This window comes from Periplaneta americana, chromosome 4 (assembly GCF_040183065.1).
Source record: "Periplaneta americana isolate PAMFEO1 chromosome 4, P.americana_PAMFEO1_priV1, whole genome shotgun sequence".
NCBI lineage: Eukaryota > Metazoa > Arthropoda > Insecta > Blattodea > Blattidae > Periplaneta > Periplaneta americana.
In genome coordinates this window covers 56,660,205-56,683,053 of record NC_091120.1, presented here as the reverse complement: position 1 = coordinate 56,683,053, position 22,849 = coordinate 56,660,205, and the positions used below count along the sequence as shown (strand labels likewise).

The 22,849-nt window shown below is 34.5% G+C and overlaps 1 protein-coding gene and 9 non-coding genes across 12 annotated transcripts in view; 1 reads left to right on the top strand and 9 right to left on the bottom strand.

Moving 5' to 3' along the window:
• LOC138697819 (extracellular matrix organizing protein FRAS1-like) overlaps positions 1 to 22,849 on the top strand; it is an 89,844-nt gene that overhangs the window by 31,186 nt on the left and 35,809 nt on the right. For 2 of the 3 annotated variants that reach the window (XM_069823350.1, XM_069823351.1), the window contains 5 exons: positions 11,667 to 11,785; positions 12,186 to 12,335; positions 18,404 to 18,631; positions 19,093 to 19,243; positions 21,415 to 22,080. In XM_069823350.1, coding sequence (XP_069679451.1) covers positions 11,667 to 11,785; positions 12,186 to 12,335; positions 18,404 to 18,631; positions 19,093 to 19,243; positions 21,415 to 22,080 — 1,314 coding nt within the window. Of the gene's footprint in view, positions 1 to 11,666; positions 11,790 to 12,185; positions 12,336 to 18,403; positions 18,632 to 19,092; positions 19,244 to 21,414; positions 22,081 to 22,849 lie in introns of those variants that run through there. The other variant, XM_069823352.1, reaches the window with a different exon arrangement.
• TRNAN-AUU (transfer RNA asparagine (anticodon AUU)) lies at positions 3,459 to 3,540 on the bottom strand. The gene has a single exon. It is a non-coding gene; the product is annotated as a tRNA-Asn (tRNA).
• Positions 3,608 to 3,691, bottom strand: TRNAS-GCU (transfer RNA serine (anticodon GCU)). Its single transcript has one exon. It is a non-coding gene; the product is annotated as a tRNA-Ser (tRNA).
• TRNAS-GCU (transfer RNA serine (anticodon GCU)) lies at positions 3,761 to 3,842 on the bottom strand. Its single transcript has one exon. It is a non-coding gene; the product is annotated as a tRNA-Ser (tRNA).
• TRNAS-GCU (transfer RNA serine (anticodon GCU)) lies at positions 3,912 to 3,993 on the bottom strand. Its single transcript has one exon. It is a non-coding gene; the product is annotated as a tRNA-Ser (tRNA).
• On the bottom strand, positions 4,063 to 4,144 carry TRNAS-GCU (transfer RNA serine (anticodon GCU)). Its single transcript has one exon. It is a non-coding gene; the product is annotated as a tRNA-Ser (tRNA).
• TRNAS-GCU (transfer RNA serine (anticodon GCU)) lies at positions 4,214 to 4,295 on the bottom strand. Its single transcript has one exon. It is a non-coding gene; the product is annotated as a tRNA-Ser (tRNA).
• Positions 4,365 to 4,446, bottom strand: TRNAS-GCU (transfer RNA serine (anticodon GCU)). Its single transcript has one exon. It is a non-coding gene; the product is annotated as a tRNA-Ser (tRNA).
• TRNAS-GCU (transfer RNA serine (anticodon GCU)) lies at positions 4,516 to 4,597 on the bottom strand. The gene has a single exon. It is a non-coding gene; the product is annotated as a tRNA-Ser (tRNA).
• TRNAS-GCU (transfer RNA serine (anticodon GCU)) lies at positions 4,667 to 4,748 on the bottom strand. The gene has a single exon. It is a non-coding gene; the product is annotated as a tRNA-Ser (tRNA).

The following is a 22,849-nucleotide window of genomic DNA, read 5'->3' as shown; positions in this document are numbered from 1 at the left end:
ATATTAACTCTCATGAAACAAACTCTCTTCTCATAGCTCATTCTTTCCCCTGTTAAACAGCTCATATGCCATATCACGATTATCCGACAGATGGACTGGATAATATTCGTGAATCCGACGCTGACAGATGGGCCATCCTGCCTTACTCCTGACAGCCATGTCCTTTTCTCAGACGAGTACCTGACAAGTCCCAGGACCCTAAGTCCCAACCACTTCCTATATTAGCGTTGAAAATCCGTACTACCCGCACTATATGCTCCTAAGACTTCACCTAAGCATATTCGTAACTACTGTAGATGACACATGAAAGGTGGAGAGCGTTAGTAGAATGATATAGAGAAATGGGAGTATGCCAAGAAGAACTCTCTACCTTGTCTGCTTTGTTTATCAAAAATTCCATCACAACCTAGTCGGAAATCGAACCAATTAATTTCTAATCAAATTAACTAGCTACCAAGATGGAATTAAAATCTGCAGACAACATTGTAGTTGGAATCCAACGCCTTAAAATGCTGGATTATTTTTTTCTAGTTTATATTCATTACCAATCTCTTCTTCCTTGTCCCAGACGAGACGTGAATTAAAACAATTTCCACTCCACGAGTATGCAAAATGAATGCATACGTGAAGAGCATACCAATGTTATTTACTTATTCAGTGACTTAAACACTCAGTCACCTCGTCTGATTTTAATGTTTTTAATTGAATTTCCTAGATAGAATTATTAACTATTAATAAATGTGACTGGGATGCTCTGAAGCGTCGCGATCAGGGCCGCCGAGAGGAGGGGGACAAAGGGGGCTGGTGCATATGGGCCCGTGAGCAGTAAAGGCCCGTCAGATTAAGTGAGTCTGATTACTTTTTATTATCACGAATAATTATTCACAGATATATACCGGTACCCGTACTATAAAATTTGAGGGCTCCTGGATTTCCTGAAATTTGTTCCCGTACCGAACATGTTCAATTGGCTTGTCCTCTTAACTAACAACCCCTGTCAGCCCACCGCAATATGCTAGTGGGCTTTTCCAAATCCAAGCCGGAGGATTACGGTTCCTTTTCAGTAGGGCCTATATAGTAGGTAAGTTTCGTGACTAAACCAAAGACGTTATATGACTAAACTTTCGTCTTTTCGTTATTTTTCTAGTAAATTCTGTGTTACCAGTGGACAATAGACAAGTAGAAGCATAAGTCGGGAGCTGAGAAGCGCAAAGAGAAACAGAAAAATTGGAAGAGATTAAGAAAGGGAGTAGAAATTTGTTTGAAGTTGGTGTGAAATTGAGCGACCTTGGAAAACTAAAAAGCAGCAGACAAATTGTGTCATTGAATGTGTTGTTCGAAAACAAGAGCCTTTCCAAAAAGCAGTATTAGTCTATACTATTTTCAAAACTCAAACTTGGAGAATGTGTTCCCAGAGACATTCTCCGTTTTTGAGTTTTGAAAATAATACTGGAAAGGCTTTTGTTCCGTCACTTAGAAGGTTATTAAGCAGGTTGGGGGTACTTTTTCGAACAACACATTCAATAACACAATCTGTCTGTCACTTTTTGTTTTCCAAGGTCGCATGTTATTTGCCATGACTCAGAGTTAGGAACTGGTGTCGGTAAATTTGTTTCACTTGCACATATTAACACATCATTTTTACTATTGTTTGCTTGTTCTGTTTTAATACTACGTTATCAGAATTTTTTTCTAGAAGCCACAACCATCAATATTCACTTCTAAGTATGAACTGTCTTCATTTTTGACAACCTGAACAGACGGGCTTGAGATTGGTTTATTTTCTGCACCTTCACTAGCAACGCTCAATTTCACATCAACTTCAAACAAAATGGAGAAAATAAAAATGTATTCAGAGTAACAATGTGTCAAGAAAGAATGAGTAACCTTGGCCTCCTTAATCTGGAGAGCAATATTGCTAGGTCTTTAAATTTTGATGATATAGACCTAATTGATGATTTTGCATGAATGAAGTCAAGGAGAGTTGTTTGTTGATGTTGGCCTGCAAGATTACAGCTGTTTAAGAATAGTGTTTTATGAAAACGAAACGAAACAAACGACAACGAAAAGACGAAAGTTTCGTCACGAAACATACTATGTAGACCCTACTGAAAAGGAAGCGTGATGAATACAATATATTGTGCTAATGTGAAGTTTTGCTAAAAGTTTTCAATGTAACAAAAATGTATATTTTTTATATTCGTATCTGTCTATGGGGTTATCGTTTATTTATTTTGCAAATAATTATTATGGTCAGAATAATAAAATTGGTAACTTGTCACTTTTAACTTTTTTTCCAATGGGGCCCGAGCACAATATTGCTCAGGGGCCCATAAATCCTGTCGGCGGCCCTGATCGCAATTGAAGAGTTGCACTTCAAGCAGGAGGGTCTCGAGTTCGATTCCAATTTTCGATGGAATTATGGATTTTCTTCATTTATTTAAACATTTCGAACGCACAATGGTCCTCGGGTTTTCTGAGATTTTAACAGAAATGAGTACCAGGAATATTTTCTTGAGGAAAAGGCGGCAAGTACGTAGGATTGACATCCATACTGCTACTAATGTCCATTGACTGGAAAGGTGGGAGTCTTTAACCTTGCGCTGCCTTGTAGTCCTCAGTTGTCTTTGAGTTATAGCTTGATCTAGGGTTATAGGCATAACTTTACCTATTTCAGTAGAGGTGGCTAATCGATAGGGATGGGATGTGATTACAATCGCACAGAATTATTCATTTGGTTCAGATTTCCATCGCCGTAAATATTCAGTCACAAAGTTTTTTTTTTTTCTTTTAATCCTAGTATTGGATTAAACATAACGTCACACATTGAAGTTTCGGAGTTGTGCGATTCGTTTTTCCGCTGCGTTAACTAATATTTGTTATTCTAAATATTGGTATTTGTCGGTAGAAACAGCCAGACTAAATTTTTCTTCCAGTGTCGCACTCGTAACGGGGCCTAATCTCCTATCCATGTTTGAACACGCCAATCATTAACAAAGCAAATTAATTAAGAAGGCTGCGCGTTGAACTAGCAGTCCAGTATCTTAACCACTTGGCCACCTAGTCTTAATTTGTTATTATTCCTGTAGTAAGCTAATATCCTTATTTCGAATTAATTAGTTCTTCTATAAAATCCACTTGCCTGCGAAGATAGAATTCAAATCCATGTGTACAGAGCACACAGCATCAGCAACCAAACGTCTTAACCATTCGCGGAGCTTGTCTTTTTGAATGGTTTCATTAATCGTAATATCTTTATTTGGAAATAGTATTTTTTCTATAAAATTATTTACCGACGAGAATGAGATTCGAACCCACGCCCGCAAAATGCATTTTATTAGCAGTCCAACCCCTTAACCACTCGGCTACATCGTCTCCTTTGCTGATTATATTAATCGTAATATTTTTTTTGGAAATTAAGTTTTTGGAAATTAACTTAACAAGACTAATTACGATACCGACGACGGTGGGATTCGAACCCACGCGTGCAGAGCACATTGAATTAATAGTCCAACGCCTTAACCACTCGGCCACCTCGTCTCGTTATTTTGGTTAATTAATCTTAGTCTATTTATTTAGAAATAATATTTTCCCAATAAAATTAATTTGCTACGAGGATGGGATTCGATCCCACGCGTGCAGAGCACATTGGATTAGCAGTCCAACGCCTTAACCACTCGGCCACCTCGTCTCGTTCTTTTGTTAAATTAATCTTAGTCTATTTATCTAGAAATAATATTTTCCCAATAAAATTAATTTGCGACGAGGATGGGATTCGAACCCACGCGTTCAGAGCACATTGGATTAGCAGTCCAACTCCTTAACCACTCGGCCACCTCGTCTTGTTCTTTTGTTTAATTAATCTTAGTCTATTTATTTAGAAATAATATTTCCTCAATAAAATTAATTTGCGACGAGAATGGGATTCGAACCCACGCGTGCAGAGCACATTGGATTAGCAGTCCAACGCCTTAACCACTCGGCCACCTCGTCTTGTTCTTTTGTTTAATTAATCTTAGTCTATTTATTTAGAAATAATATTTCCTCAATAAAATTAATTTGCGACGAGGATGGGATTCGAATCCACGCGTGAAGAGCACATTGGATTAGCAGTCCAACTCCTTAACCACTCGGCCACCTCGTCTTGTTCTTTTGTTTAATTAATCTTAGTCTATTTATTTAGAAATAATATTTCCTCAATAAAATTAATTTGCGACGAGGATGGGATTCGAACCCACGCGTGAAGAGCACATTGGATTAGCAGTCCAACGCCTTAACCACTCGGCCACCTCGTCTCGTTAGTTTGGTTAATTAATCTTAGTCTATTTATTTAGAAATAATATTTTCCCAATAAAATTAATTTGCGACGAGGATGGGATTCGAACCCACGCGTGCAGAACACATTGGATTAGCAGTCCAACGCCTTAACCACTCGGCCACCTCGTCTTGTTCGTTTTTTTAATTAATCTTAGTCTATTTATTTAGAAATAATATTTCCTCAATAAAATTAATTTACGACGAGAATGGGATTCGAACCCACGCGTGCAGAGCACATTGGATTAGCAGTCCAACGCCTTAACCACTCGGCCACCTCGTCTTGTTCTTGTGCTTAATTAATCTTAGTCTATTTATTCAGAAATAATATTTCCTCAATAAAATTAATTTGCGACGAGGATGGGATTCAAACCCACGCGTGCAGAGCACATTGGATTAGCAGTCCAACGCCTTAACCACTCGGCCACCTCGTCTTGTTATATATCCTGTTATAGTCCACAGAGATATTTGGAATGCAGAAGCTATTGGTTATATCGTCTGTTTATAGTAAAGCTTGTATGAAATAATTACTTTCCAGAGAGAAATGTCAATCTTCGTGTGACAACAGCTGATAAGTCTGAATTATTGCTGCCTTATCTGTTTCACTTCTCTTCCTGTCTCTTTGTGTCATATTTCAATTCAATGCTGTCTAATTTAATTATATGAGTGTTAAACAGTGAATTTGGATAGTAATGATGTTTAGAGTACTGAAGTATTTAACAATTCGAAGTGAAATAGGCCTCTATGTAAAGTGATCTATTGAAATGTTATGTGGCTTGAGTCCTTGAAAATATCGGAGTCTTTTCATGTAACACCATATGCCTCTTCGATTAGTTTTAATGTCCCCTTTTCTTTTAACAGGTTATTTGACGACGCTATATCAACATTACAGGTTATTTAGCGTCTGAATGATATAAAGATGATAATGCCCGTGAAATGAGTCCGGGGTCCAGCACCGAAAGTTGCCCCGACCGGGAATCGAACCCGGGCCACCTAGTTTGAGGCAAGACGCGGTAGCCGTTACTCCACAGGTGTGGACAGTTTCAATCTTTCCTTACTGTATCGGCGATATAGTCAGTAAGTTAAATAACTTTGTTCCCATTCCAGTTTGTGCTTCAAATGCAATGGTTATTCACTGCCGATGAGAGTATAAGTTACTGAATGAAAAATATTGCCCTTGCAGCCAATTTAAATATTATGTTATATTATAGCCTCATATGAAGATGATAACTTGGACTGAATATCTACCCTCAGAATGCCAAGATAAAATTAATGTTGATATGCTATTTAAGAACTAGGCCGTATTGTTTCATTTGAAACGCTTTGTAATCTAGAGATTCGACAACTCCTACGCAATCGATCCATTTCCACTGCATTTAAAATTTGTTTTTGTCTCTGAGTCAATACCCATCCTTCTCCTCCATAAGTGAGAATAATTTCAACAATTTAAAATCATCCTTTTTGTTCTTTGATGAATTTCTCGACTCCAAAAAAGCCATTAAGTGTTCGAATAGCACCTTTTGCTTGACTTATACGGCCTTTAACATCTTCCTTATACGTGCCCGATTTGTCAATAATGGAGCCCAAATATTTGAAATGATCTACTATTTTAATCGTATCTTCTCTAAATCGGGTACATATCCAAGTCTTCTTCCTCTCCTAAAATTAGATAATTCGAGAATGATAAAATCAAAGAATATGGGCAAGGGGATAGTTTACGTCCGGAATCTTTTACAGTGTAGAGACTCATCATGCATGTTTGCAGCTTTTCTTGAGAAGGATAAATGCGGTAGCTTCCCGTTGCTTTTCGCACACCACTCTCTCTTTCGCATTTTAAAAGCTCCTAGGGGGCCCTAGCGTGGAGGTAAGGAGAGTGGATTTGACTAATTGGGCCATCCGAACTTAATCCAAATTCACCACAAGATATTTGGATCATATGCGAAGATTAAGAGGAAGGCAGAAAATACCAAAGATTGGAGAATGCTGGGTTTGCAGTGAAAGACCTGCCCATGGACAGAACACTTATGTATGTATGTATGTATGTATGTATGTATGTATGTATGTATGGGCAAAGATGGAACCGTTATGTTCTAAGAATAGAAGACCATCGTTTACCACAAAGACGTTATAATAGTATACTAGACTCACACAGAGCGCTGGTGTGCTGTCCAAAATTGAAACCAGTCTGCGCATGTTTACGCCGCCATGCTACTGGTAGAAATAGAGCGGTAAACACGATTGTCATACTTGTCCTTTGTTTTGTCTCGGGTGTTTTTAGTGAATAGTGTGAAAGTAATGGCAATATAATTTTGAAAGATGATATATTATCGCCGCGGACTCATGCCTAACATGTCGGCATCATACAATAACGTGCGGTGTGGTTTAAAAAAATAATTTTGCCGACCGACTGTTGCTCTGTAGGTTTCACTCTAAGCGTCACGTTGTCACGTCTACTTTCTCGATAAGAATAAGCACTAGTTTGTTATATTGTTAAATGGCTATTACTATTATTATTATTATTATTATTATTATTACTATTATTATTATTATTATTATTATTATTATTATTTCATATACGAGTACGTTGGCTTTCTTAACTCTTAATAATAACTCTTTAATAATAATTTTTAATCACATACCTTAATGTTCGTCCTCAGCACAAGACATTGCAACCTCGGGTTTAGTCTACGTGGATTAGACAAGTAAGTGTCATTTAATAATAATTGAAGCAGCTTATTGGTTGCATTATTGAAATTGAGGCGAGTGATTGGAGCGGCGACACAAGAAATTGAAAACAATAATACAATTAAATTTCAAAGACCTGCCGAACGCATAAGGCCGCTCAAAGACCTGCCGAATGTTAACCATGAGAGCGCGGCGATAATACCATCCCTGTTTAATTTTCCAAGCTATTTGCAAAAGGTACGATATAATATTATCTCTGTTGTTACAATATCAATATCATTAAAAATCAATCAGTAGTTTACGACAATAAAGAATACTTAATTGTTAGTACAGGTATATCAGACTGTAGAGAAATCCCACTGAGTGAATTATTTAGACTTACACATCAGATGTTAAAACATTAGTGGAAAGATAACTTTTTGTTTTTATTATGTAAATGAATTTATCTGCAAGATAATAAACTTTCATTCAAGATCCATATATGGATAAATAAATATACAGATAATAAATAAATAATTAAATAAATAGCTATAATAGCTAAGCCTCCTTTGTGAATTTATGATTCAGAGTTCACCTATAAATAACTCTTTTACATTTTGCCGGATATATTTTATTAACAAAAGCAAGGAAGGGCATCTTATTGATATTGCATATGTGCATAAAAATTATGTACCATCACTCCGCAAGCAATGATAATATATCTATTTTATTTATTTAAAATAATACAATATGTAAAAAATCCACACATAAAAAGTATGTGGTTTTTTTTTATCTTGCATAAAGTGATTGTTTAGTTTTTAGGTCTTCACGTTACCTATTGCTTGCAATGTATTAGGTACCGATACTTTTTATAACTGATAGCATTCCCTTTATTAATTGAAGAATGAATTCAATGTAATTTGGCTACCTTCGCATATTATATTTTGCCAGATTACCTATGTCCTGTGGTCTAAAAGTACCGGTAATATAATTTATTTTTGATTCTCTAAAACTTAACAACAAGTCTATACTGATTATCGCATATTTATTTCACTTAGGAATTTGATTATAATAAGAACTTGTGTAATCAAGGTGCATATATTTATGTCTTGTGCTCTAAGAGTTAATATGTTAATATAATTTTAGATTCTCTGAAACCTAACAATTTGCTGATTATCGTAAAATTATACAATCTATAATGTGTATTGTGTAGGCCTATTTATGGATGTATGAGTATGTTTTCTATAAATTGCTGCATACGTATTTTCTTTTCTTTAATGTTCTAACACATATCAATGAAACTTTGAATATGTTTATTTCGTCCTAATTTTACGTTAAACGTCGAAAATGGCCATAATATGTCAATTTTAGATCATCACAGCGTTAAATTGCGTGATTTACGCACTGCTATTATTTGTCTGCTCTCCAACAATATGGCGGCAAGCGCAGCGTTCAATTTGCTCCGGTTTCCTCGTTTCGCGCAGCCGAGACTGTAGGGGCTTGGTTTACCAAAGGTAGATCTCCATCATCAACCAAATATGGAAGAAGAAGCGAATAATGGACCAGAGCAGGCAAGACCGTCTATATATTTAACCTTTAAATTGGCAATGGATATATCAGGTTAATAGGCTATATGCTATAATTTTAATAGAACAATGTAAAAAAATGGTAGGAAAATTAAAATTTCACAATACTATAATATTGCACAACATAATATATCATAAAATATGGACATTGCGGTAGTTGTTTTCTTTACAGTCCGACACGGTTTAATAAAGTAGCGTGAGAAATGAAGTTTGTCAAGTTAAGGGCATGGATAAATATATAATATATATTTATCCATGTTAAGGGTTACCCTCTGAAGCACAAATTAGTTTTTTGTGTTTTTCATATCATGGATCATACCAAAGCTTCAATCAATTTTTTTCAACATTTTAAATCTGCACACAATTTCAAAACACAGATGGCACCTCTATGTATATTCAAGAGGTGGTTCCTTGGTGGAATATCTATGCCATAGAATTTAGAAAGAAAGAAAACAGTGGTTCTTCTGAATAACCACTATGCTTCAAATGGTTAAGTAGGTTATTTTACGACGCTTTATCAACATCTTAGGTTATTTAGCGTCTGAATGAGATGAAGGTAATAATGCCAGTGAAATGAGTCCGGGGTCCAGCACCGAAAGTTACCCAGCATTTGCTCATATTGGGTGGTGGTGATGATGATGATGATGATGATGATGATGATAATGATGATGCTGATGGTGATTAACATACTTTCTATACTATTTTATTTACTGGTTTAAGAGAGCAAGAAATATTATGGAAAAGTGGTTAAAGCCGATTTCGAGCAAGTCACCATTTTTGTGTTTCGTTTTCAAAAATAAAGATCCATTAACTTTAATAGAAATTATTATATAACATGTGCATTACTCCAGGTTGAATTGACTGGTATGTAGACTACTATAAACAAAAAGGCATAGGTAAAGTCAGTCCCATCACAGGTCAAGTCGGCACATAGGCTTTCGGGAGATTACGGTTCTCACCTTTACATATAATCAGCATTAATGAGAGTCCTATGTGTCCGCCGCCTTTACCCCCAGAGGATGTCTCTGGTACTTATTTCTGTTAGAAACTGAGTAAACCTCAGGGCCATAGTGCGGCCGAAAGGATTATATATATATATATATATAATTCCTTATAAATAATAATATTATATATAATATTATTTATAAGGAATTTTTCATCGGAAATCGAACTCGCGACCTCCGGCTTTGCAGCGTCACTCTTTGGTCGCGACAATACTGCGCGCCATACTATGAACAAAAACCAATCAATATTTTAGGAGAAATCGCAATACACAGACAGAAATGTATACGTCACGCCATGGTTTTCGTATTCAGAGATGTTTAAAACGTTTATTACCGCTAAAATATAGAAATCGATTTTTTCCACAATGATAATAAGAAAGTAAATACAACTATTTGTGCCACCTATCTCTAATATAATAATTGTAATAACACAAGGGTAGTGTTTGCTATAAAAATCAATTTTGAGATTTCGATGTTTCTACTTTTCTAATAGGTAGGCCTACTTTTGGCTGTTATAACTTGTGTAATCTCTCATAATTTCCATTTTTATGTGTTGTTATAGTTGCTAGAAGAACAACACGAAGTTATATTAGAATTTATTTACAAAAACTTGGAAGTTATGTCAAATGAGCAATAAATTCCGATGAAGGTCACATCACTTCACACTCCAGAATTATCGTAATTGCTGATGATTGAGTGCCATCGATAGTGAATGCATATGATTAATGTAAGGAGTGTGCTAAAACAATTAATTAAAATGTGAATAGTATATTCCCAATAACAATAATAATATATTAGATGAAGAAAGAGAGAGAGAAGTATTTTACTTAACAATGCTGCAGATGTCATTCAGCGTCGAAATTTAACATCGGCTAGAAATGACCGACAAATTCTACCTGGAACCCTATATCAGAGACAGAGTGTTTCCACTTATTCTATATTTAGGACCGCTTTACTTTCCTTCTAGAGATATTATTATTATTATTATTATTATTATTATTATTATTATTAATCAATTGTAGGTAGAGTAATAGCACAGTCTAAAACATACAGTCACGAAGCTCAATATGTAGGGAATATCCATCCAAGACCACGGCCGACTTGTTGCTCGCGCGACCTAAACACATTTCTAATTTAAGTTTCGTACCCTCCAGAGATGTGACACCTCAGTTTTGGATGCGTTTTCCCTAACCAAACTGGTACTTTACTTGAAACGCGAACATTTTGTTGCAATTTTCTCAAAAATGGCTCTTACGATTTTCTTAAAATTTTGCACATGAACTACACGTACCAATATCTAAAACATTTATTTGAATCTATTTTTTGTACTTACACTAATAATGGATATCTATATATATATATATATATATATATATATATATATATCTCAGAAAAAGAATAGTAATAGTAATATTAGTTCAAGAGCCGCATGCAGCCCACAGGCCACGTAATGAGTACCAATGCTATAGAGTGACCAGATTTTTTATGGCCCAAAACAGAACGCCATCCAGAAATATATAGCAAAAGTACTTCAGGAGACAAAATTGTTTTTCCTGGGTCAAAAATGGGAACGTTTATTCTCCAGGGACATTTGAAAATGAGGAACTGTTCTCAGAAATAGGGGACATCTGGTCGTCTGATCATCCTAAATTAATTACTGTCGATCAGGAACCATACAGTTTCGGAAGACTGTAGTCCTTAGTGAATCTTCTATGGCTACGAGTTATGCATGAAAGAGTTTCTTTTGCTTATTTTAATTTGGTTATTATTATTTTTAAAGATTAACGAATAACTTTCTGATTCTTCTTAAAATTATTTCCATTATTTTACATGTTAAATTTGTTAGCGCTATGGGCTTGAAACTCGTAATGTTTTATATCTTTGTTGGGTTCCTTAATTGGTATTACTGTTTTCATTGTCTTGGTAATTTACAAAAAAAAAAAAGTAAAGAAGATGTAGGATTACTAGACAAATGTAGATGAATAAATTGAAATTTTTTGTCTAGGAATTTAAATTCGTAACATTTTTATTAGTGTGATTAAAACTAATTATTGTCTCTCATCTCTTCTTCTACAAAAATATCTATTTCTTTTTACAGAAGCATCAAGAAAGAGAAGCATTCGTTCGATGATGGCAGATATGCAGTATTCCTATAATTCAAATCACGTTGTTAAAAATGATATCGGCTTAGTTTCCAGCTCCAACTTCATTATTACTGTAGGTACTCAAATATATCGTACCAACTTTTTTCTCGAAATTCTAAAGTACCGTATATATTGCTTCTTGAAAAGGTTAAAAAACCACATAAGTTTCCATTGCCTTGCTAGATGTTCTTGCTGCATATTCCTCCAGAAGTCTGAGAGAGAATGGTACCGGTACTAATGTGCCAACTTTAAATTAAAATTGAATTTAAAATTAACTAGGTACAACAGTTCGATTTTATAAAAAAACATTAATATTTTTAAAATTAAAATTAAATTAAAAATGAACTTCATCAGTTTGATTTTATCCTGTATTATATACATACCGTATCTTAAGAATTCTCTAAATGCCCCATTATTGGGTAGTACATAACTATACCTCAGTAGGCCTACTATTAAATTGCATTAAATTGCAGGTGCAAGCAGGTCAACCAACTACAATTTCATCTCACAACTTGGAATTTTCTTCTCCGAAAATTCTTCCTGAGCAAATTCTTTACATAGTTACGAAACAATTGGGTTTAGGACAAGGACACCTCCTGCTCATAGATCAGCCAAGCCAACAGGTAAATATAACAATATATTACGACAAAACTCAAGAAAATTTAAACAAATATGTCACAAAATTAATTTAATACACTATTATTTTAGTCTTCCATCCAAGTGTAACTAATGATTAGTAGGCCTATATACTAAATTAGGTCTCTATACCCCTTTTCATGTGACTTAGTTCATAAAGATCGCAGCTTTTTAGCCGCCCAGAACAACACGAACTATTTCCACTTAAGCAATGTCGCTGTTAGTTGTAAGTTAAATATTACATGCTCCCAGATAAAATATTGTAGCCAGGAAGAAGATGAGACGTATCAACTAGGTCACGTGGAAAGCATTATAATAGTTTAGAATGAATAAAATTGTTGTTAGAGAATTAGCCTACTACTAAACTACGTTATTTTTTGTTTCCTTGTGTCGGAACATAGGGCTTTACCAAAGCATCGCCAGTGGACCCTGTTTCGGGCCATTGCCTTCACCTCTCCCCACGACTTCCTTGCTCCCCCTGCCTCCTCCTCCACCATCTTCATCCGAGTCAATTTTAGTCTGCCTCTTCTATGCTGTCCCTTAGGTTTCCAATATAGGGCTTATCTCTCCACTGCCTTAGTAAGATATAAGTAGGGAATGGATTTCTAGTTCCATAGTACGGTTACCTATTTTCTTTGCTACGTCTAGACGTATGTTATTCAGATATCTCTATGTTTCATGTACACAGAATCCCCTATTAAAATTCTAGATGACCTAAAACGCCTAAATGAGCCATAAACTTCTATAAATGCCTAAAAGCTATATTTGTGCTTGAAAGGTGTATTTTTAGTATTTTGTTTACTGATACATATATTTAAAATAAAAATACCAGTATAGACAAAGACTGGTCTGGCAAGTTCGTTCCATATTGGTCTTAGAAGGGAAGGAATCGAAGATCGTTTGGAAAAGTCCATCCTAGTATCAGTGACGACTCATGATATTTTTTGTACGTAGGATATGAGATTGACAACTGATGACCAAGACTGAAACTAATATTAATAATAGTATAATATTAGTAATAATAATATTACTAATACTAATAATAATAATAATAATAATAATAATAATAATAATAATAATAATAGAGCATGCAAAATCATAGGCCTATGTTAGTCTTCGACTCACCATTCCGGAACTGGCAATTTATTTGTAGTAAAGTTCGAGTCTCCTCCCCTTTTTAGTTGCGAAGATGGCTCCTAAGCCATTATACTGCCCGATATTTACCAATGCTCCGTCGTCAGTTTGCGTAATTAATTTCTTGCTACAGTTAAATTCTTCTAAATGATCAAATACAACTTCAGATATTCTTTCAGCTGCCCTGTCATCTGAAAGTCCTGTTAACTCTTGTATTTATTATAGCTTATTTTATTTATCTTTATGTAATTTTGTTGTTATTTTTTATAATATACAGTATCATTTTAAATTATTTATTATTTCGTTTATTCTATTCCTTTAAAATGACCAATTAACTGCATTTAAGAAGGCTACAAGGGAACTTGACAATTCTTATTGTCGTAGTATTAGGATACTACTATTAGGAGGGTCGTAGTATCAGTGGCGTAGCGTCAATGTAAGCTAAAAAGCTTAGCTTCCCCAGTTGATAATAATTTCATAATAAACCTTCAGTTTGTGGAGAAAATTATTTATTAATTTTAATAGAATTTATATTTACGCGTTAAATATTGTGATGTGGCAGCTCAGGATGATTTGTGATGCAGCAGTAAACAAGAAGCCTGCACACACCAGCTTCCAAGCAGACTGGTTTCTTCTGTGTAATACACCCCGCAGATTTTCCATCCCTTTCAACTAAGCTACCCTAGTCGCAAGGCTTGCAAAGAAGCTAGCTTTAACATTTAAAATAAGTAGTTTCCGAGCTATCCCTTTTCGTCAGTTGTGTTCAGTTGAAGTGTTAGTGTGCACTGTGGCTGATATAATAAATAATGAGCGAAATAACAGTTCCTGACACTAATTTACTTGAATTTTTTTTAGGACAATTGTATTATCAAAACTGACTTACGAACAAAAGTGTGATTTAAAAAACAATTAATGACCGACTCCCTTGCAGTCAATGAAGGACACAACCAAAAGACAGACGCATACTTACGTAATGATACTAATATTGTGATTTCTCTAAGTATGATAGGGAGTGAGCTAATGTTATACGTATACGTGTCTATTTGTTAAGAGATATGTGTAAACCGTGAAATCATATTTTATTACGTATCATTTGAGGTCATGCCTTATTGATGTTACTTACGATGTTCCAACAAATATTCGACTGCTGACTTGAAATTGACTACTATTTATTTTAAGACTGTATTTTTGTAATATGTTTTCTCATATTGCATGAAAGACAACTTGAGTTAGCTTCCCCTGCTCAAAATTTCATGCTACGCCACTGCGTAGTATTAGGATATGCGGTCATATCCTCAAACACGGTTAAACTCAAGCCATACCCCTCCCTCCGCACTCTCCCCTGTCCTCTAACTTCACAGCTAGAAAAAAACGATTTTCTGTAAGACATTTGGATGGTTTCTCGGAAATTATTTCTGCACTGTGCAGTGGCGACAACTCACGACAGAAAATGGAAGCTTAAAGGAAATTATTACATTGGGATGCATTGAAAATCAAAATCTGTAATTAAAATGTTTTCTATCTTCAGAAGCACGAAATTAAACTGTAGGATCATCCTCATATCCTTCATGGAGGAATCGCCACTGCCTAGTAAAAGGAAGTGTAGGCTGTTCAGCTTAGACGAGAGCTTAAGCTTACAAATTAGTTTTCACGTCAATGCACCTCCATTATACTTAATAAAACTGGCCAATCAACAATCAGTCTCTTTCACTGATAGAATTTGAGTCTTCAGTTTAGTAGCACTCATTGTCAGCACTAGTTCTTTGTACATAACTGTGAAATTAAATATTTGCCAAAATTATAATTACTATTAATTTTATACAAACACCTAAAAATCCTAAATTGGATTTTATAAAGTCCTAAATTTCTCTTGCTTAGCACCTAGAAATCCGTTCCGTAGTTATAACTAACTAAAAACTATTAAAAATGAAGAAAAGTATATGAATGTATGATTCTTCATCTTCAATGTCATAAATTTACTGTACTGGTACGAATATACTATTCTGAAAGCATCATACACACAAAAGTTCCTTTCTTTCAGGCTATTGCTTCTCTAATATCATAAAGATTTTTTCTTTTATACAAGAGGAGCTGATACTTTTTTAAGCACAGCAGTGAATTTGGTGCCCACTATTTATACTATCAATAATATCATAGTTTTTCTTTCATTTATTGAATTTCATAGGTCTTATCAGCATTGTAGCTTTAAGATTAGAAAAAGTAAAAAATTATACAATACATAATTATTAATACATAGCAAGTAGGTTAATTTAATTTACAAGCTTAAACAGTTCATCAATTGAGTAGAAGTTATGAATGTGGAGAAAAATATTTGTTAATTGCGTTCTAAACTTGCAACAGGCCTACATGTAAAGGAACTCTTTTTTGTGACAGCTGAAACAAGCAGAGAATAGATAGAGATCCGATTTGTATCTTGTATTAAAGTTATGAATGTTCTTATTATTACTAAAAAGTATTTTTATTTTAAACAGGTAAAAAATGAATTCACAAAGTAAGGTTAAGATTTCTCTCATTCTCTCTCGCTAGGTACCAGTAAAAAAATAGAGAAACACTCTAAACATAATTGGAGGTTGGTATTTCCTAGCAACAAAACAAATGTGGCGTTTATCTAACTGTACCCCATTTGAAGAAGCAATGAGATATCCATACAAACGAAATTGAGAATATTTAACAATAATGATATGATGTGATATAATTTATTGTCTACAACTCATTCAGTCCTGCTACTCTTCACATTCCTGTATACGGGCCAGCTTCCCTCTTTTACATTACTTTTAACCTTTTTATACTATTACTATACTCATAATCTTTATTACTTTCTCGTCCTTACCACTTCCTCTCCTATTTCCTATGTATCAACTACCTCAATACTACTAATCGACTCTCTTTACATTTGCTACTTCTCCTCCTACCTTTATCTCCTATCCATCTCTTTTTCATTTAATTCATTCTCCTTTTTCTTTTCCACTCATTTCTTTTACAATTAATAACTCTTCACTGTTTTACTCTTCCCAATATATTTCCATTTATTCTTTACTTTATTGTCCCCCCCCCCCACCGACCTTCCCCTTCTTCATTCCTTTTCTTCCTAATCTCTAACAACTCTCATTGTGACTTTTCTTACTTCCTTAATCACTTCATTATTTCCATTTCTTATCTTTACACAAATATTCTTTATACTATACATTATTTATAAAAGCTGTGTTCTTCTCTTATTTTCTCTCACCACTATTTAACAGTACCTAATGTAAAATCGGTGTTCTGCCATTATTGCACCTATATTATGACAATCAGGACACTATCCAGTTTTCATTTATGATTATTTTATAACTTTATAACATATCTAAAGTTCCCTGAACAAAATCAATATGCATATCATGTATACACCCTTTTGTATATTAATAAAACAGAATAGGTCTTATATTCTGAGATCCATATTGGTAAATTAATTTTTGTATCGTAATTATTTATATGTCTGTTCTTGCTGGCTGCTTTCAGAATATATAATTTATCATCACACATACCTAGGTTCACCTTCTTTTTTCCTGTAGGTTGGGTAAATTTGGAGAATAAAATTTCTATATGATTTGTCAGATTTCAGAAATTGTAATAATACTTACTTACTTACTTACAAATGGCTTTTAAGGAACCCGAAGGTTCATTGCCGCCCTCACATAAGCCCGCCAGCGGTCCCTATCCTGTGCAAGATTAATCCAGTCTCTATCATCATACCCCACCTCCCTCAGATCCATTTTAATATTATCCTCCCATCTATGTCTCGGCCTCCCTAAAGGTCTTTTTCCCTCCGGTCTCCCAACTAACACTCTATATGCATTTCTGGATTCGCCCATACGTGCTACATGCCCTGCCCATCTCAAACGTCTGGATTTAATGTTCCTAATTATGTCAGGTGAAGAATACAATGCGTGCAGTTCTGTGTTGTGTAACTTTCTCCATTCTCCTGTAACTTCATCCCGCTTAGCCCCAAATATTTTCCTTAGCACCTTATTCTCAAACACCCTGAACCTATGTTCCTCTCTCAGAGTGAGAGTCCAAGTTTCACAACCATACAGAAGAACCGGTAATATAACTGTTTTATAAATTCTAACTTTCAGATTTTTCGACAGCAGACTGGATGATAAGAGCTTCTCAACCGAATAATAACACGCATTTCCCATATTTATTCTGCGTTTAATTTCCTCCCGAGTGTCATTTATATTTGTTACTGTTGCTCCAAGATATTTTAATTTTTCCACCGAAATTGTAATAATATCAGTGTAAAAGACAGAAAATATCCCACCTTAGGACAAATTATGTATTCTGTTTGTATGAGAAGATACAAGTAAAGAAATTATAACCAGCGAAGATAGCTAGATAGATATTTTATTAACCGTTGGAATACAATTATTCATAGCATCGTCAGTGTACATTAATCTAACATTGTAATTACACACTAGCAGGCAAAATTGATTTTCTTTCTTCTGAGTCTTGATGCTGCCTCTCTTCCAGTAGGGTCTCCAGGCACATGAAACAAGAGAGAACAGAACGGCAGTACTCACAAGAATAAACGGTTAAAATTTGAAACTTTATATTTAAATATTCCTTTGTGCACATTGGCAATAAGAAAAACGCTTTTCACAGGCAGCACTCTTTCTTTGATTACCGGTATCTTCTAAACCAATATAAGACTTTCCAATAATAGATGTGAAAGGTTAATTTTGGTACAAAATACAGCGAAAGTAAAATCCTACAGTAAACTAGTACTGTTTCTAAATAGATAGAATGAGATGGAGGTAAATCACATGAAGTTACCTATCATTTTCATTGTCATTAGGCCTCCTGTCATAATAAACATCCAAAATATATTGAGATGTAAAAAATAACATTAAAATTTTCATAGGTTCAGCGATTCACTCAAGCAGATGTGGAAGCTCAGAAACTGGTGTACATTCCACCTCGAGCAGAAGCTGTTCCTATAGAACAATTACTTGTTATAGAACTGGCTGTGGTCAGAGCTTCCGACAACTCGATTCTTGTGCAACATCAGCCTTTCAGGATACGTCTACAATCAATACATCAGTCTGAACCTCAATTCAGAATAGTTAATCCAACTGTGAGTGCAGAAAAGGTATGCATTTTTCAAGATCTTTTCAAAACAACTAAATTACAATAGGTATTGATAATGTATTGATTTCAATTGCTATTCGATTTTTTAAATTATGTTTATAATAGTCTCAGCTGTCCTGTTTTGTTTTATGTTCTGACAAAACCTTTGGGAAATTTTTTCTTTATGATCTTTTGAAATGAATAAACAAAATCCTTTCCTGAGAGGACTTCTTTGACATGGTAAGTTAAGTACTCTGGTGTTGCCCAGCCTCGAAAAATAGTATTGTGGCCTTCCAGGCCTGAAATACACCTCTGTCTGTAGTCGAGAGCATAATAAATTGTAGATGTAATACAATAATTGAATAAAATTTGCGTGCAATAGTGTTGATACTTTATTTTGTTTTGTTTTGTATATGAATCAGTGCTATGCAAGTAAGCTTACTAAACTAGAATGTTATATTTGAAGGTTTTTTTTTTTTACAGACTAAACCGACTAATATAATGATGCAGTATTTTGAAATTAATGGGACTGATAATGAGAATCCAGACGTGCGTTTTGTCATAACAGAAATGCCGCAAAGTGGAACTCTAATACTTTCTTGTTCAAAGAAATCTTCACTGAATTTAGAAGGAGGTAAGTATGGCCTATTTTCACCATCAAAAATAGTACCGGTATTCTCTTTCATATAATACGTTATTTATTTTATATATTATATTTTTGTAGCATTATGAGTAAAGTTTCTGTGTGTAACATCCACATATCTAATGTTTTATAATAAAATGTGGATTCAGTGAAACATGTGATATTCCATCTTGAATCTCGAAACATGTAAACCAGGTACCGGTACGATAGAATTTAACACAAGAAAGTCATATAAAACATATTCCGAAGTGATATAGTGTTAAAAGTTGTGTAATGAAGATGTATATACTTAAATATAAATGATTGATTACAGCTGTTTCGGTGTATACTGAATACTGAGTTGGCTCTGATGATGGTGTTCAGTAGGGACACCGAAATAGCTGTAAGCTACACGTGCTTATATAATTAACACTAGTAAGTTTGCCATTTAATCAATCATTTATGTGATATTCAGTTATAAACTAAAAATAATCTTATAGCGTAATACATTATAATAAATTTAAACATACAATACACTGCATCTCAGCAGAAATGGAGGGAAAATAATAATAATAATAATAATAATAATAATAATAATAATAATAATAATAACAATAATAATAATAATAATAATAATAATAATGTTATGTGATTTGTATTCTGACCATTCACATATAATATTTTATAAAAGGATGAATTACGTTAAATGTCACTGGTAATTATTTCATCATGGTAGGCCTACTTACCTAACAGAAGTCTGTGTTGACCAGGTTTAGTTGGGTCTGCTAGCAAAGGAATGATGCAAGCAGCATGAGAATACAGACATGCTTTGACATCACGTATTGTTCGTGTTGCAGTAGGTTTGGATCAGTAGGGACCTGTTGGGTCTACCGGATCTACATACAGGACTCCATCGTGGTTCCACCCTCTTAGAACTACATAGTTATTTTTCGACAATATTGTGACCATGTTTAGCCTTTTGAACTTCAAAATAGACTTAAAACTGGACAACTAATTGGCATACCCAACCCCAGTTCACGAATAAAAAGCAAAATTTGGGATCAGTTCTATGTTTTAGCAAACAAAAATAAAACTATTTGCTATGTGAGTTAAAAGTAAGCAGGTACTGCGCTACAATTCCAAGTTGGAAAATACAAATGTGTAGTTTAAAATGACCCCTATTCGAAATTTCTTCTTAGGTAGGATATATAGAAAGATGGGAAATAATCTAAAATACTACCATAAACTAGGGTGAAGTTGGCTGCCCAGATTGAAGTTGGTCACAAAATGCAGAGAGTTATTTTGTATTGCTGTAATTAGAATTATACCGGTATCACATTTATAATTTTTCTTTTGAGAATTGTTAATAAAATATTTAAAACATTATATGTGAGGGAAAGAGTATTAAATTAACACAATCATAATGCAGCAAAATAAAAATAAATTTTCAGCAGACACATACTATGCTAGCAAAATGCAACACTGCATGAATCAAATTTGAAGTAGGGTGTCGGATAGAATTCAGACAGATTCAGGCAGGTACATACTCAGTCAAGTACAGACCTGACTTAGTAGTGTCCTGACCCAACTGGGTATCACTTTACCTGACTAAAATCATCAATGCAGACTTCTGCTACCTAACCTAATTTAAGCAACATAACTCCTACATTTACGATAATTTTCAAGCTATAGAAGTCCTTGATAATTATGTAAACAATGAAAATAATTTTATAACTACAATAATGCCTCGTTCCTTAGTTGTTTACTTATTTTTCTCAAAATAACATTCAATATAATTTCAATATAAGCTGCAATTTAAGTACTGGTATACAAAATTACCAAATGTTATTTAATTTGTTTCTATAAACAAGGTTTTCACAAATAAAAAGAGTTAGTTAATACCATCAGTAGACGTATATGATAATTTTAATTAGAATTTGAATTATTCATAACTATTTAGATGATCATTCTTAAATAAATTACAAGATTAAATGGCTTACAATCAGGAATATACATAAAATACTTTTCTATAAGTTACCGGTAACATATATTTTTCACAGTCTTTGTGTTATTTATGATTGGTAGCATAATGTACATAATAAGAAAGAATCATCAAATTTAAAGTGCAATATCCAGTATGGAATTTGTTGCAATTGTATATTTCAAAGTGTTTAATGTTTTAGGGGTTGAATTTTCACTGCAGGACCTTAAGGAATGTGTGGTTCAATATGAACATAACAAAGATGATGGAAATCCTCAGGATATGTTTGAGATTCTGGCAACTGTGGGACAATATGAGCTTACAAACAACATCCATCTTAAAATAAATCCACAAGAAGATTCCACAAACTTTCCAGAAAGCGAAGGGTCAGATATTAAGAAGGTAGAATATATGTTGCAATTTGGAACAAATCAACATGTAATCATTGTGCAGGAAAATTGTAGCTTCATACGAATTCCTGTGCAACGTTGGGGTGATCTATCAACAGAAGCTCAAGTGCTTTGCTACACAATGCAGCGCACTGCAACAGCAGGGAAAGACTTTGTGGACAGACCAAGGAACTCTGCGGACTCTATACTGATATTTTCTCCGAAAGTTACAATGGTTGAGTGTCAGGTCACCATCATCGATGATGAAGTCTATGAAGCTGAAGAAGAATTGGAACTCAGATTAGAAAATTTTCATGGAATTGCTGGTGTTGCACTGGGAGAAAATACTGTTGTAACACTGAAGATTGTTGACTTTGAGGACACGCCAAAAGTTCAATTTGATCGAGAAGAGATTATAGTATCAGAGCCAGTGGCTATAAAAACTGGAGATGCAACTTCTACCATCACCGTAAATGTAGGTTGGTTTGAAAGAATTATCTGAATTTTTCTCTAGTTCATCATGGAAAGATGTGTTACATGTGTTATCAAAGATACCTGGTATAATTGGGACACAGGAACTTTCCAGTAGTAGGTCATACTATGATGATTAGTGTTGCACGTTGCTGAGACTCACCAAAAGAACTTTCTCAATACCATGTCCATTTCATTAATAACATTTTTACATTCTTTCCATATTTTAACAAGGAAAATCTCACAAATTTAAAGTACAGAGTGATTTATAAATTTTTTTTAGTTGGTTATTTAACGACGCTGTATCAACTACGAGGTTATTTAGCGTCGATGAGATTGGTGATAGCGAGATGGTATTTGGCGAGATGAGGCCGAGGATTCGCCATAGATTACTTGGCATTCACCTTACGGTTGGGGAAAACCTCGGAAAAAACCCAACCAGGTAATCTGCCCAAGCGGGGATCGAACCTGCGCCCGAGCGCAACTTCAGACTAGCAGGCAAGCGCCTTAACCGACTGAGCCACGCCGGTGGTTGATTTATATAGAACTGACACATTTCTTTCATTAATTGTTTCAAAACGAATTGTGCTAGCGACAACTTATACCTAAAATGTAGATGAATTTTGGGAGATTATTTACTTCTATAGCAAATGTTGAAAATGTCCTCCATCCTGCATAAGGCACAACTCAACACGTCGTTCCATGTTACTGGCCACTCGTTGGAGGACTCTGTTGTTAGCTTGAATCTCCTGTGTGATGTTGTGCTTCAGATCGTCC